The 16,644-nt window shown below is 36.7% G+C and overlaps 1 protein-coding gene across 1 annotated transcript in view; it reads right to left on the minus strand.

Moving 5' to 3' along the window:
• The window catches only part of PPHLN1 (periphilin 1), a 230,353-nt gene that overhangs the window by 210,087 nt on the left and 3,622 nt on the right, over positions 1-16,644 (minus strand). Inside the window, exon 3 of the mRNA XM_072798313.1 lies at positions 14,267-14,414. Coding sequence (XP_072654414.1) covers positions 14,267-14,414 — 148 coding nt within the window. The remainder of the gene's footprint in view (positions 1-14,266; positions 14,415-16,644) is intronic.

A 16,644-nucleotide genomic window follows, 5' to 3' on the forward strand; every position in this document is an offset into this window, starting at 1 on the left:
TTTGACAATGATGCAAAGGCAATACAATGGAGAACGACTAGTCTTTTCAAAAAATTGTCTTGGAACAACTGGATTTATATAAAACATAAACTTGATTTATACCAAGCACTTTATATAAAAATTTGCTCAAAATGGATCACAGACCTTTATATAAGTATTTCTACTTAAAATATTTAAATTTCTTCTAAGAAGCATTTCTTCTAAATATTTCTTAAAAATATCAGAAGAATGCATGGAAGGAAATCTTTATGACACTGGGATAGGAAATGAGTTCTTAGATACACATCAAAATCATGGTCCTTAAAAGGAATAATTTCCTTCTCCCTCTGCCTATGTCTCCGCCTCCCTCCCTCAATCTGTGTCTCTCATGAATAAATAAATAAATCTAAAAAAAAAAAAAAAAAAAAAAAAGGGAAGCCTGGGTGGCTCAGCAGTTGGGCGCCTGCCTTCGGCTCAGGTCATGATCCCAGGATCCAGGATCAAGTCCTGTGTCAGGCTCCCTCTGCCTATGTCTCTGCCTTTCTGTCTCAGTCTGGGTCTCTCATGAATAAACTAATAAATCTTTAAAAAAAAAAAAAAGGAAAAATTCATACATTGGACTTCATCAAAATTAATTTTTTTCCTCTTTGAAAAACTTAAAAGAAAATGAAAAGAGAAACAAATCAGGAGAAGATATTTGTATATATATATTTGTTTATATATATTTGTATATAAGTATATAACCAATATATACTATATTGATATATAGATATCAACAAATATATAGATATAATATATGATAATATATAATATATATTAATAATATATATATAATATATATTTAATATATAATATAATTATAATATAATATATGATATATATCATAATATAATATATTATATTATTATATAATATATATAATATATATTATATATAATATATATAATAATATATAATATAATATATATATATAATATATATTATACATATAATATAATATATGATATATAGATATAAACAAATATATAGATATATAGATATATAGATATATAGATATAAACAAATATATGATATATAGATATAAACAAATATATAGATATTTGTTTATATATATTTGTATATAAGTATATAACCAATAAAAGACTTATAAACAGAACACAAATAGAACTCAGTAATTAGATATGATGGAATATTATTCAGCCATAAAGAGGAAAGAAATTTTGATATATGGTACAACATGAATGGACTTTCAAACATAACAAATTATGTTTATAATTATTTATAAACAAATAAATTATGCTTAGGGAAATAAGCCAGATATGAGATTCCAGTTATATGAGGCACCCAGAATAGAAAAATTGATATAGAAAGTAGAGAAGTTGGGCAGCCCCGGTGGCTCAGTGGTTTAGCGCCACCTTCAGCCCAGGCCTGATTCTGGAGACCAAGGATCAAGTCCCATGTCAGGTTCCCTGCATGGAGCCTGCTTCTCCCTCTGCCTGTGTCTCGACCTCTCTCTCTCTCTTTTTCTCTCTCTCTCTAGGTGTCTCTCATGAATAAATAAATAAAATCTTAAAAAAAAAAAGTAGAGAAGTTACTAGGAAATAGGGGATGAAGGAGGAAGAGAGTGTTAGTGTCCAATAGGTACAGAGTTTTGTTGGGAGTGATGAAGTTTTGGGTATAGATAGTAATGATAGTTACATAACATTGTGCATGCATTTAATATCAACAAAGTATATATTTACAAATGGTTGAAAAGTTAAATATGTATGTTTACTATAATTTTAAATATCTTAGCAATAAGAAAATACCAAGTTTATTTTTAAAGATTTATTTACTTGAGAGGGAGAGAGAGAGTGCATGTGAGTGGGAGGAGGGCCAGAGGGAGTGGAAGAATTTTTTTTTTAAGATTTTATTTATTTATTCATGAGAGACACAGAGAGAGAGGCAGAGACACAGGCAGAGGGAGAAGCAGGCTCCTCGCAAGGAGCCCAATATGGGACTCCATCCCAGGACTCCAGGATCACACCCTGAGCCGAAGGCAGATGCTCAACTGCCAAGCCACCCCGGTGTCCAAGGAAGAAAGAATCCTTAAGCAGACTCCCTGCTGAGTGCAGAGCCCAGTGTGGGCCTCCATCCCAGGACCCTGAGATCATGACCTAAGCTGAAATTAAAGGCTGGCCGCTTAAAAGTTTTGAGCAGACTTCACTAAAGAAGATACATGGTCAAGGGATACCTGGATGGCTCAGCAGTTAAACATCTGCCTTCGGCCCAGGGTGTGATCCCGGGATCCAGGATCCCACATCAGGCTCCCTGCATGGAGCCTGTTTCTCCCTCTGTGTCTCTCATGAATAAATAAATAAAATCTTTAAAAAAAAAAAAAAAAAAAAAAGAAGGGATCCCTGGGTGGCTCAGCAGTTTAGCACTTACCTTTGGCCCAGGGCTTGATCCTGGAGACCCGGGATCAAATCCCACATCAGACTCCCTGAGTGGAGCCTGCTTCTCCCTCTGCCTGTGTCTCTGCCTCTCTCTCATGAATAAATAAATAAAATCTTAAAAAAATAAAAAATATATATAAAAAAAGAAGATATACGGTCAAAAGGTACAAACTTCCAGTTATAAAATAAGTCATGGGGATATAATGTACAGCATGGTGACAACTGTCAATAATACAGTATTGCATATGTGAAAGTTGTAAGCAAGTAAATCTTATAAATTCTCATCACAAAAGAAAATGTGTAATTTTGTATGAAATGGATGGTAACTAGACTTATTGTGGTGATCATTTTGCAGTGTATATCAAATCATTATGCTGTAAATCTAAAACCAATATAATGTTATATATTAGACTGCAATTTAAAAATGCATTTTCGAAATTAAAAAAAAAGAAGACATACAAATGGGTAATAAACTCATGAAAAAATTGTTTGTCATAAAGGAAACACAAATTGAAACCACAAAGAGGTGCTGCTATATACCCACACGAATGGCTGTGATTAAAAAAAAAAAAAAAGACTGACAATACCAAGTGTGGATGAGTGTTTGGAGCACCTAAAACTCTCATACACAGCTGGTGAAAATGCAAAATGGCACAGCGTCTTTGGAAAGAAGTTTCCAAAGCAATTTCTGACAAATTTAAAGATAAAATACCATTGACCCATCAATCCCAGTCCTAAGTACTTACCCAAGATAAGTTAACACTTATATTCACACAAAACTCTGAATGCAAATGTTGACAGCAGCTTCATCCATAATCATCAAAATTTGGAGACAACTCTTAAGTTCTTATACTGCGGAATGGACAATCAAATTGGGATATGATACATATACGTATGGAATTCTACTCAGCAATAAAAAGAACCAAACTATTTTTTTAAAGATTTTATTTATTTGACAGAGAGACAGAGAGAACACAAGCAGGCAGAGTGGCAGAGGGAGAGGGAGAAGCAGACACTCTGCTGAGCAAAGAGCCCAATGTGGAGCTTGATCCCAGGACCCTGGGATCATGACCTGAGTTGAAGACAGATGCTTAACCAACTGAGCCACCCAGGCACCCAGAAACAAACTATCAACACAAGCAATAGCATTGATGAATCTTGAACACATTATTCTAAGTGAAAGAAGCCAGACCCAAAAGGCTACATACATTGACCTGTATGACACTATATGACATTTTGGAAAAGGTAACTCTATAGGTGGAGACCAGATCAGTAGTTGCCAGAGGTTAGAGATCGGAGGGTTGACTGCAAAGGGGCTGCCAGAGGGAAGTGTTTGGGTTATGGAACTGTTCCACATATTGACCATTGGGGTGATTATGTGGCTCTACGCATTAGTCGAAACCCACAGAACAGTGAATTTTACTGTATTAAATTGAAACATAAAATTAAAAAAATAAGTACATATATTATCATGAAAAGCCTAGCTAATAATAATCCTGGAGTTCTATTGCAGTTGATTAGTAAAACAATGAATATATGATCAAGAAGCACATTTAAAAAAAAAAAAAAACAAGATGGGTGCTGCAGAGTATGTGGAGAGATGTACTAATGTAGTAAACATTATGCCAGACATGATACTGTAGTTTTGCACTAATTTGCACCAAAACTTGTCCTTCAAATATGTTTTAGCAAATGGATCACTATATTACTGCAAAGATAAACCGAAGCCATATTTTAAAGGATACTATAGAATTAACCACTACATGATATACCAAGGGCCATAATAATGAACAAAATTTTCCAACAGATTAGTTATTCTATCATCCGATAAAAATAAAAAAGCAGTAGGGAAAAAATGCCTTGCTATTAAAAATATCTTAGAAATTTATCTGGAGGCAGAGGGGAATAAAAAAGTATGTGCCTCTGGCAGAGGAGCTGAAAGTAAATATGGAAACTCTAAACCATCAAAGTAAAGCTGCTTATCCTCCTAGCAACTGGCATGACTTCATATACATGAAATCTTACTTGGACATCTTATCATGTAGAAACGCTTTGATGTCAGTTGGAATCAGGGACTTCTATATGCTTGCTAAATAATCAGAGGTTTCCATCTCTAGGACTTGTTATAAAGTTCTTCTATTCAAATAGGGTTAAGACCAGATTGCTTTTATACATGATCACATCTTGCATTTGTAAAATGTACTGTGTGAAGAACTTTTACAAATATATATTTCCTCATTTAAACTTAAAATTTATGCTTGGATTTGTAAGGATTTTAGAACCTTTCAAAAACCTGTATACAGCTCTGTTTTTTCAAAGTAGTTCAGGAGTTATATAGCAGTTTAATCGGAGATATACATATTATCATTATTATTATTTTATATACATATTATTATAAACATTCCAATTTATTTTGGTTATTTTCCTCCATAATAACAAGAAGTTAAAGGATTTATAGAGACCCATAGTTTAAGCAGCTGCTACCAACAGTGAGTGGTATTTCAGCTATGGACTTGATTCAAATAGCAACTAAGATCCTGTCTCTCAGACCACACCACACCCAAATGCCATCCATAATGCCATCTATCTTATGGATAGAATGCTAGAGTTTCAGAATTTTACACCCAGAAGAGACTGGAGAGACTTCTGAATAACAATCCTTTGATTTTACAAGTGAGAAGATTGAGGATCAGAGAAGCTAAGTGAAACTTTGACAAATATTTAGACACAAAAAATACTTAGGTAAAAAACAGTTCCAGAGTAGGAGAACCAGAGCCAACTCCAATACATTACCACCTTCAGCTGATTCTATATCTCTGTCCTTGTTGTTTTCATCTAAAATATAAATAATTAACTGTAAACTTCCAGTTGCCTGGAAAGGCATGGAGAACCTTGACAGGAGGAATCCAGGAGGAGTTACCTAAAAATGGGCTACCTAAAAATTCCACTAAATTCTTAAGGACTTTCAAGCTTCACTGGCATTCAGGGTAAGCAAGGGCTGCTAGTAGAAGCATACATTTGTACAGAACTTACTGTGTATAAGCCACAGTACTTTATGTATATCAACCCACAATAATTCTATGAGGCAAGTGTTATTCTCATTTTAGGAAAATGAAAAATGAAAAGGTTAAATATTGTTACGGAGGTGACAGGCTATAAAGCTGGTATTGGAAACTATGAGTCTGGCTCTAGTCATTCCATTGAGCAACCTCAGAAAAACGGCAAGGTCATTAATATTACTTGTAAGTGCTAAGCATTGTTTCTAAGGGCTCTTCATATATTATTTGACCCTCATAATAATGCCGTAAGTACATAGATTATTATTAGCCTCATTTCATAGATGTGAAAGCTGAGGCATAGGTTAAATAGTTTGTCTAAGATAACACAGCAAGTTTCAGAGCCAGAATTTGAATCCAGGCATTCTGGCTATGGATAATGCACGTAACCACTGGCAAGCAAATAATTTCATCTTGCTTATTGCCAAAATGTATTCGTATTAAAAATTTAAAATATACTTAATCTGAGAAATGTCAAGTAATATATAATATGTAAAATATGTTACTCAAGTGTTACTTAAGTATATCACTAAAATAAGATTATTTGCTTATAGAATATACTAATGAAATGTATTATTTATATAGTAATGTGTTTGCTGCAAGAAATCCCTGTAGGAATTCCTGGAGATATATTTAAATTACTGCAAGAAATGATGCTTGTTCAATCAGTTTTTTATGAAGCTATATATGATAACAGATTGGAATTTCTCCTTAAACATCTGTCTCCAAGATTGTATCTCAGGAAAACAGTATTTTCACCGCTGAGTAATTTGACATTGCAGCTGTGTTTATGCTGTTGGCAGAAAGACTTTGGGTACTTAAAACTTTTTCAGATATGTTATAGATTTTTCTGGGTCAAACATATTAGTATAAAAATGTTTAAAATATACTTGATTTTATTAGGTGTTCTAAGTGTAGCTACAGTATTTATATTCTGTGCTGGAAGCTTGTAAAATTACTTAACATATGATTGAGGATGAAATCTTTACAACTGTGGAGTTTATTAACATGTTCCTCTTTATAATAAATATAACACCATTTACTTACATGGCTATAGGATATAAACATGGAGTTGCTTTCCCCACACTCTCCTCATATTTATACATACAGATTTGTAAGCGTACTCAAAAGAGCTAGTGATGCAAAATGACTCTAAAGAACACAAATCTCTTCATTTTGGGAACCTCTGATTTCCAGCTGTATCAATCATATAATTTTGACCTTCTTAAATGACTAATCCAACCATACTATATAAATATTCTTATATACTGTGCAAGTTTTTCCATTGGAATCCACTAAACTCTATAAAGATAAATGTAAAAATCTTGTCCCGGGGTATGTGCTAAAAACTTAAAATGGCACCAATAAGAACTAGTAGAAATAAAATAGAATTTAAAGGAAATGGGGAGATAAAAGTGGATATGAGAATGAAGTATACAAAATCTAAGGAGAGGGACGCCTGGTTGGCTTAGAGGTTGAGCGTCTGCTTTTGGCTCAGGGCGTGATCCTGGAGTTCTGGGATGAAGTCCCATATTGGGCTCCCTGCATGGAGCTGCTTCTCCCTCTGCCTATGTCTCTGCCTCTCTCTCTCTCTCTGTGTCTCTCGTTAATAAATAAATAAAATCCTTTAAAAAATCATTAAAAAGAAAAAAAGAAAATCTAAGGAGAAGTGTATCAAATAGAAAACTAAAAGAGGAAAAATTGGAAGCGATCTATTCAAAGGGCAGTATCTGTAGAAAACAAAAGAAGAAACATGTAAGAAAAGCACAATAGGAAAGTGATGGAAAAATAAACATAAACAATGAAAACAATAAAAACTAAAATAGAATATTGAGGAAGACCAACAGATCAAAAAACACATTTTTAACAAGATTTTCTAACAAGAAAATGAAATTACCTGTAAGAATATTTAATACTCAATAGCTATTCACTCTATTATATAGTAAATGGATATCCCTTGCACAAAAGGGAAATCACAGTGCAGACTCCTAGGGCTTTGGAGCAAACCCATCCCCTCTTCTACAGATAATGATTCTCCTTTTGAGAAATAGTTCCTGCCTTGGTATTTAGCTCTGGATAGAGACTGAATGCCTAACCATGAGACATCAAGTGACAATATTAACTGAGCATCTCTTTATGAAATGAGTGCAATGCGGACCACTAAGTAAGTCATAAGGTTCGGTGTGCATGGCAGCAAGCAACATCAATTGGAAATGGCATATAATATGTTAGATTTGAGCAGAATTGAAAAACACAAGAAAATGAATGCAGATTCCTTTAATAGTGACTCTTCCTCTCTCTTTCAATCCACATCTATGGCCTTATAAGAAGTTTCTTACAATTGTTTGATGGAGGAGGAAAAACTAGGACTGGTTTACGAATAGCTCTACATGATTTATTGGCACCGACAAGAAGTGGATGGTTGCATCATTATAGTCCCATTGAGAGGTGGCCCTGAAGGGGCATTAGTATAATTTATATATAATTTAGAGCAACACACATGATTACCTTGTCTGGACTAAAATATGATCAGAAGTATGGATCTACAGTGGTTGAATGGTCAGGGACTTGGAGAGGACAAGATTGGAAGACTGATACAAGGTCTGGGGAAAGAGGTATGTGGATGGACCTCTCAGAATGGGCCACAGTGTGAAGATGCAAACACCCACTAAAAGGCATCATCTGATGGACAAAACGATGCTCTCTTGATGTCCATCAACTAACTACCCTAGTGCTTTCTTAATGGACCCATGTACAAAATGGCCATGTTGTCTGGAATAGAGGCTTTACATGAGTTCAGTACTATCATCTTTGTAGCCTGCTACACTGTTACTGCTGAGCACCTAACTAGCTGAGAGCACAGACCAACACTGGGTCTCCTATTTGGCACCCTTCCTTGAAGGAACAAGCTAGCCACCTGGTGGTAGGTTGGTCATATTGGACCACTTCCCTCATGGAAATAAAAAAGAGATGTTTTCATTGGGATAGACACATACTTTGCATATGGATTTGCCTTCCCTGTCTATAATGCTGCTTCTTGCACCGTCATCTGTGGGTTCATAAAGTGTCTTATCTATTTTCATTATATTCTGTACAACATTGCTTCTGTTAAGGAACTTCCTTCACAGCAAAAGAAGTGCAGCAATGGACTCATGCCCATGAAATTCACTGGTCACATCACATTCTCTGTCTCCCAGAAGTATCTGACCTAACAGAACAGTGGAATGGCTTACTCAAGATTCAGTCGGTTTAGAGATCATATTCTGAAAAAAATGTGGTTCTTATAAGATATAGTATATACTTTGAATCAGAAGACAGTATGTTTTGCTATATTTTCCATAGCCAGAATAAATCTAGGAATCAAGAAATGGAATTAGAAGTGGCTTTTCTCACTATAATGCCTAAAAACATGCCTGCAGAATTTTTTCTTTCCATCTCTGTAACATCAAACTCTGCTGGTCTGGAGCTCTTGACTCCCAGGGTAGGAATGCCTCCATGAAGGTCACAGTAATAGTTCTTCTATTGAGTTAGAAGATAAAGCTGACAGGTGGATGTTTAATGTTCCTCATGCCACTGAACCATCAAATAAATAGGGGAGTTACTTTATCGGATGGGGATACTGATCCTGGTTGCAAAGAGAAAACTAAGTTGATTAACTGATTAACTGCTGAGACACAGTACTCAACCCACGATACTCATGAGAGCATCTCTTAGTACTTCAATGTCCAGTAGCAAAAGTTAATGGAAATTTCAGCAACCAAACCAAGGCAGGACCACTGAGCACTCAGGAATGAAGGTTTGGGTCACCCCATCAGGTACAATGTATAGACTGGCTAAATGCCTGACTTAGGAAAAAGGAAACATAAATTACAGAACGGTTAGTGGAAAAAAGTTGTAAATATCAAGTATGCTCCATGACCAGTTACAGAAATGAGGATTGCAGCAACTATATATTTTTCTTTTTCTTTTTATATATTTTTCTTTATTGCTTGTTTCATGTGAGCTTGTAGTATGTATATTTGTCAATATGAACTATTTTCTTCTTTCTCTTTCTCCTTATATTATTTGGTTACAAGTTTTGTTGGAGGCTAACTTTAAAATTTAGTCTTTAATAACAGAAAATCAGATAAGACTGTGACTGAATTTAAGGAGTAACTAAAAAGGCATGGAGATAGATGATGTCATTGACTCCCAGATAATGGCACCATGACTGTTGGGGTACTGTGTCTCTGCCTTTTTAGGGAAGGATGAGAATGTATTTGTACACAGGATGGCTGCATCTAGGGCAAAAGAGAGAAGTCTTGTTATTGTATGGATGTTTAAACATACGTAGAAGCATTTGTGTGGATGCTGAGTCATCAGAGGGTCACTGGCAGTTATTCAGTCATTGTCTGTCACCCCCAAAACCACACTCTATACTTGCTTTGTGTTTTTTTTTTTTTAAACCCTGGCACCAGATCCTTTAGGAATTGTTTTTTTTTTCTTTCAAAGATTTTATTTATTTATTCATGAGAGACACACACACACACACACAGAGAGGCAGAGACACAGGCAGAGGGAGAAGCAGGCTCCATGTAGGGAGCCCGATGTGGGACTCGATCCCGGGTCTCCAGGATAATGCCTGGGCTGAAGGCGGCGCTAAACCGCTGAGCCACCGGGGCTGCCCTATACTTGCTTTGTGATCCTGGAGCTGGCACTGTGCTGGTGGGACCACCTTTCAGCTTCGTTAGAGGGCCATGCCAGTAGGGGGTGCCAGCAGGAGACTAAAAGGCAGAAGGAAAAAGGGACTTGTGGGACACCTGTGTGGCACAGTGGTTGAGCATCTGCCTTTGGCTCAGGGCATGATCTTGAGGTCCTGTGATAGAGTCCCACATCGAGCTCCCCACAGGAAGTCTGCTTGTCCCTCTGTCTATGTCTCTGCCTCTCTTTCTGTATCTCTCATGAATAAATAAGTAAAATCTTTAAAGAAGAAAAAGGTACTTGTTTCTCACCTTCTTGTTGCCTTTTTGTTGTTTTCCAGTCTGCTCCCTGCCTCTCTGAGGGCTGCTCCCAGCCGAAGCAATTCCTTTCTGTAGTAGAAGCTGAATCCAATTGCCAGTTTTACCAACATCTGCAGAACCGGCTTCACATGACTCCATCAAAGACACTAGCATTAGAGGGTGAGTGGACCTACTTTAGAGCGAATTAAAGCCTGGAAACAACTTCAATTGCATTTCAGTGCAGGATGACTCTTTGTCTACAATCAGCTCCTGGCATTCTGAATCCTCACCATATCTCTCCCTCCTTAGATCCTAAGCCTGTTGTTGTTGTTGTTGTTGTTGTTGTTGTTTGTTTTTTTGATCCTAAGCCTTTTGAATGGTTCCCTATTTAATCCCAAGGTCTGGCCTTAAAAATAGCCCCACCAATCATGACTCTACTCTTCCTGTATTTGTTCTTTACTCCAAACCAGCCCAGCACTGCTTTCAACATAGCCTCTTATTTCTACATGTTGGTTCTCATCTGTCTTCCTCAAATCAAATAGTATGATAGAACACAGAATTCATTAATAGTGGATAACGTTCAACAGGAAATTGTATATGTTGGAAAATGATTGCCAAAATAAGTCTAGTTAACATCTGTCACCATAAAGAATCAAAGAATTCTTTTTTTCTTATGAGAAATTTTAAGATCCTAATCTTCGCAGCTTTCAAAAGTTCAATACAGTGTTATTAACTATAGTCACAATGCTACACATCTCCAGGACTTATTTATTTTATAACTGGAAGTTTAACCTTTTGGTTCCTTTCAACTGTTTGGCTTACCCACCAAACCCCTGCATCTGACAAGAATCACTCTGTTTTCTGTATCTATGAGCTTGGTGTTTGTTTTTATTTTGTAAGACTCCACATATAAGTGAGATCATATAGTATTTTTCTCTCTCTGACTTGTTTCACTTAGCATAATACCCTGAAAGTCCATCCACATTGTTATATATGACAAGATTTCATTCTTCATTACAGCTGAATAATATTCCATTATGGTGTGGTGTATGTGTGTGCATGTGTACGTATAAAATATTGCTGTGTGTGTGTATGTAATTGCATGTGTATGTGTGTGTATATATATCTCACATTTTATTTTTCCATTCACATGTCAATAGATATTTAGGTTGTTTCCCTATCCTGGCTATTGCAAATAATGCTGCAATGAACATAGGAGTACAGTTATCTTTACAAGTTAGTATTTTCATTTTCGTCAGATAAATACCCCGAAGTGGAATTGCTGGATCATGTGGTAGTTCTATTTTTAACTTTTTGAGGAACCTCTATATTGTTTCCCATAGTGGCTACATCAATTTACATTCTTACTGTCAGTTCACAAGGGTTCCGTTTTCTACATATTCTCACCAACACTTACATCATGTCTTTTTGATAATAGCCATTCTAACAGGTGTGGGGTGATCAGAACTGTGGTTCTGATTTGCATTTCCATGATGATTAGTGATGTTAAACATCCTTTTACAAATCTGTTAGCTATCTGCATATCTACTTTGAAAAAAATGTCTATTCATATCCTCAACAGTTTCTTTTTTTTCTTTAAAGATTTTATTTATTCATTCATGAGAGACACACAGAGAGGCAGAGACATAAGCAGAGGGAGAAGTGGGCTCCCCATGGGGAGCCCGATGTGGGACTCAATCCCAGGACCCCAGGATCACAACTTGAGCTGAAGGCATATGCTCAACCACTGAGCCACCCAGGTGCCCTCACATCCTCAACATAGTTTCTAATGACTGCTTAAAATCCAATCCTTTGGTTAGATCATAATTTACTTAACTAGTCCTTTTATTATGGGCATTTAGGCTATTTTCAATGTTTATTAAAATAACTGCAATGGCTGTCTTCGTGTAAAAACTTTTTATGCATTTCAAGTTGTATCTTTAGGATATACTCCCCAAAGTGGAATTGTTGTGTCAAAGAGTGTGAATGTTTTCTGAAAACCATAAAATGCTTAATGAAAGAAATAAGGACAACAAAAAGAAATGGAAAAGCATTCCATATTCATGAGTTGGAAGAATAAATGCTGTTAAAATGTCTATAATACTACCCAAAGCAATCTATAGATTTAATGCAATCTCTATCAAAATGCTAACAGCATTTTCCATAGAATTAGAACAAACAATATTAAAATTTGTATGGAACCACAAGAGACCTCAAATAGTCAAAGCAATCTTGAAGAAGAAAAACAAAACCAGAGGTATCACAATTCCAGATTTAAAGTTACTTTACAAAGTGGCAGTAATTAAAATGGTATGGCACTGGCATAAAAATAGACACATAAATCACTAGAATAGAAGATCCAGAAATAAACCCACCATTACATGGTCAATTAATCTTTGATGAAGTAGGAGTCAGTATACAATGGGAAAAAGACTCTCTTCAACAAATAGTATTGGGAAAACTGGACAGCTACATGAAGAAGAATGAAACTAGACTACTCTCTTTTGCCACACACAAAATTAAACTCAAAATAGATTAAGAACCTCAATGTGAAACCTGAAACCATAAAAACCCCTGAAGATCAAAAAGTTACATATAGAACTACCCTACAATCCAGCAACTGCACTATTAGGTATTTACCCAAGGATACAAAAATACAAATTAGAAGGGGTACATGCACCCCAACGTTTATAGCAGCATCATCAACAGCCAAATTATGGAGAGAGCCCAAATGTCTATCGACTGATGAATGAAGAAGATGTGGCATATATATATATATATATATATATATATATATATATATATATTCACACACACACACACAACAGAATATTACTCAGCCATCATAAAGAATGAGATCTTGCATTTGCAATGAAGTACATGGAGCTAGAGTGTATTATGCTAAGTGAAATAAGTTAGGGAAAGAAAAGTACCATATGATCTCACTCATGCGTGGAATTTAAGAACTGAAATAGATCAACAGGGGTTCCTGGGTGGCTCAGTCAGTTAAGTATCTGCCTTCAACTCAGGTCATGATCCCAGGGTCCTAGGATTGAGCCCTGCATCAGGCTCCCTGCTCAGTGAGAGAAGTCTGCTTCTACTTCTCCCTCTCTCTCTCTCCTGCTTGTGCTTGTCCACACACACACTCTCTCTCAAATAAATAAAATATTACAAAAAAACCAACAGATGAACAAATGGGAACAAATGGGGGAAGAAAAAAAGGGGATGAGGAAACAAGCCATTAAAGACTCTTTTTTTTTTAAGATTTTATTTATTTATTCATGAGAGAGAGACACACACACACACACATACAGAGAAAGAGAGAGAGAGAGAGAGGCAGAGGGAGACGCAGGCTCCATGCAGGAAGCCCGATGTGGGACTTGATCCTTGGTCTCCAGGATCACTCCCTGAGCTGAAAGCGGTGCTAAACCGCTGAGCCACCGAGGCTGCCCCATTAGAGACTTAATGATAGAGAACTGACAGTTGATGGAGGGACATGGGTGGGTGATGGGTTTTAAAGAGGGCACTTGTTATGATGAACACTGGGTGTTGTATGTAAGTGATGAATCACTGAATTCTCCAGAAACCAATATTGCACTGTATGCTAATTACCTAAAATTTAAGTTAAAATAATTATATAAAAATAATCCTTAGAGCACAGGCAGTAATCTGTCTGACATCAACCATAGTAACATTTTTCTAGATAGGATTCCTGAGGCAAGGGAAATAAAAGCAAAAATAAACTATTGGGACTACATCAAAATAAAAACCTTCTGCTCGATGAAGGAAGCAACCAACAAAATTAAAGGCAACGTACCGGGATCCCTGAGTGGCGCAGCGGTTTGGCGCCTGCCTTTGGCCCAGGGCGCGATCCTGGAGACCCGGGATCGAGTCCCACGTCGGGCTCCCAGTGCATGGAGCCTGCTTCTCCCTCTGCCTCTCTCTCTCTCTCTCTCTCTCTGTGACTATCATAAAGAAATAAAAATTAAAAAAAAAAAAGTTTAAAGGCAACGTACCGAATAGGAAATGTTTGCAAATGACATATCTGATAAAGGGTTAGTATCCAAAATATATAAAGAACTGATACAACTTAACACCAAAAACTAATAATCCGATTTAAAAATGAGCATGGGGATCCCTGGGTGGCGCAGCGGTTTGGCGCCTGCCTTTGGCCCAGGGCGCGATCCTGGAGACCCGGGATCGAATCCCACATCGGGCTCCCGGTGCATGGAGCCTGCTTCTCCCTCTGCCTGTGTCTCTGCCTCTCTCTCTCTCTCTCTCTGTGACTATCATAAATAAATTAAAAAAAAAATGAGCATGAACATTTTCCCAAAGAAGATACACAAATGGTTGACACCTGAAAAGATGCCAATATCCCCAATCATCAGGGAAATGCAAATCAAAACTACAATGAAACATCACCTCACACCTGTCAGAATGGCTAAACTAAAAACACAGGAAACAACAGGTATGGGTGAGGATGTGGAGAAAAAGGGACCTTGTACATGGTTGGTAGGAATCCAAACTGGTGCAGCCACCATGGAAAAGAGAATGGAGGTTCCTCAAAAAGTAAAAAAAGAACTATCCTATAATCCATGAATCACACTACTGGGTATTTACCCCCCAAATTCAAAAACACTGATTTATAGGGATGCATGCACCCCTAGTTTGTTGCAGCATTATTAACCATAGCCAAACTATGGAAGCAGCCCAAGCGTTCATTGATAGATGAATAAAGAAGATGTGGTATAAATACACAATGGAGTATCATTCAGCCATAAAAAAGAAGGAAATCTTGCCATTTGCAATAACATGAATGGAGCTACAGTATATTATCTAAGTAAAATAAGTCAGTCAGAGAAAGACAAGTATCATATAATCTCACTCATACGTGGAACTTAGTAAACAAAACAAATGAACAAAGACAAAAAAAAGAGAGAGACTGAGATAAACCAAGACTCTTAAATACAGAGAACAGATGGATTGTTACACAAGGGGAGGTAAGTGAGGGGAGACGGGGTAGTAGGGGATGGGGATTAAAGAGTATACTTACCAAAAAGGAAAAAAAAAAGAGCGTGAATGTTTGTTTTTAATCTTAATCTTTTCAATCTTATTTTGTCCTCATGTTCTTTCAAATGCACAGTCCTTTTTCTATAATCCTGTAATCCACAAATCACTGAAAACTGAAAGCATTTTCATATTTTACCTGGTTTGTAATAATTCAGTAGTAAAACCTGAGTAGCACTGAGGTGAGGTGATTTATGGATTTTCCCACATGGGGTGAATATTAAATATTTTACAGAAATATTAATGCATTTGATTATGGGGCACTATTTGAGAACCCACTTGGAGGGTTATGTAATTATGTAGTATTTGTACCATAATGCCTTTTGAAAATCCCAAAATGTCTTACTAATGAAATCTATCCAGCCTGAAGGCTTCAGACGAGGACTGTGAACCGTACTAGTAATGTTATAAGAATACACTGGAAACGTTAATTTAAAAAATCTTTGCTGACCTCTTTATGCTGGTGTTACAAGCTTAATTATGCCAGTCCTCCCTGCAGATTCTTTTTTTTTTTTTTTAATGATTTTATTTATTCATGAGACACACTCACAGAGGCAGAGACACAGGCAGAGGAAGAAGTAGGCTCCACGCAGGGAGCCCAACGCGGGACTCGATCCTGGGTTTCCAGGATCACGCCCTGGGCCGAAGGTGGTGCTAAACTAAACGGCTGAGCCACCCGGGCTGCCCTCCCTGCAGCTTCATGTTGAAGTTCTAATTCCCCAGTACATCAGAACGTGACTATATTTGGGGATAGGACATTCAAAGAGGTAATTAAGATAAAATGAGGTCATTAGGGGATGCCCTAACCTAATATGACTGGTGTCCTTCTAAGAAGAGATTAGGACACAGACATACACAGAAGACTATGTGGAGACAGAGCGAAAGTGGCTATCTAGAAGTCAGTGAGAGAGGCCTCAGAAGAAACCAACCCTGCCGACACCCTGATTTCACACTATAGCTTCTAGAATTGTGAGAAAATAAATTTCTTTTGTTAAAACCACTCTACCTCTCTGCTTTATTTTGGTACCTAGAAACTAATGGAGTGGTAACATATAAGTTTTATAATGAACAAAATCAGGAAAGGTACCTCTGCTTTACAAAAATAAAACCAACCAACTAAACAAAACC

The sequence above is a fragment of the Canis lupus genome, chromosome 25, assembly GCF_048164855.1.
Source record: "Canis lupus baileyi chromosome 25, mCanLup2.hap1, whole genome shotgun sequence".
Lineage (NCBI taxonomy): Eukaryota > Metazoa > Chordata > Mammalia > Carnivora > Canidae > Canis > Canis lupus.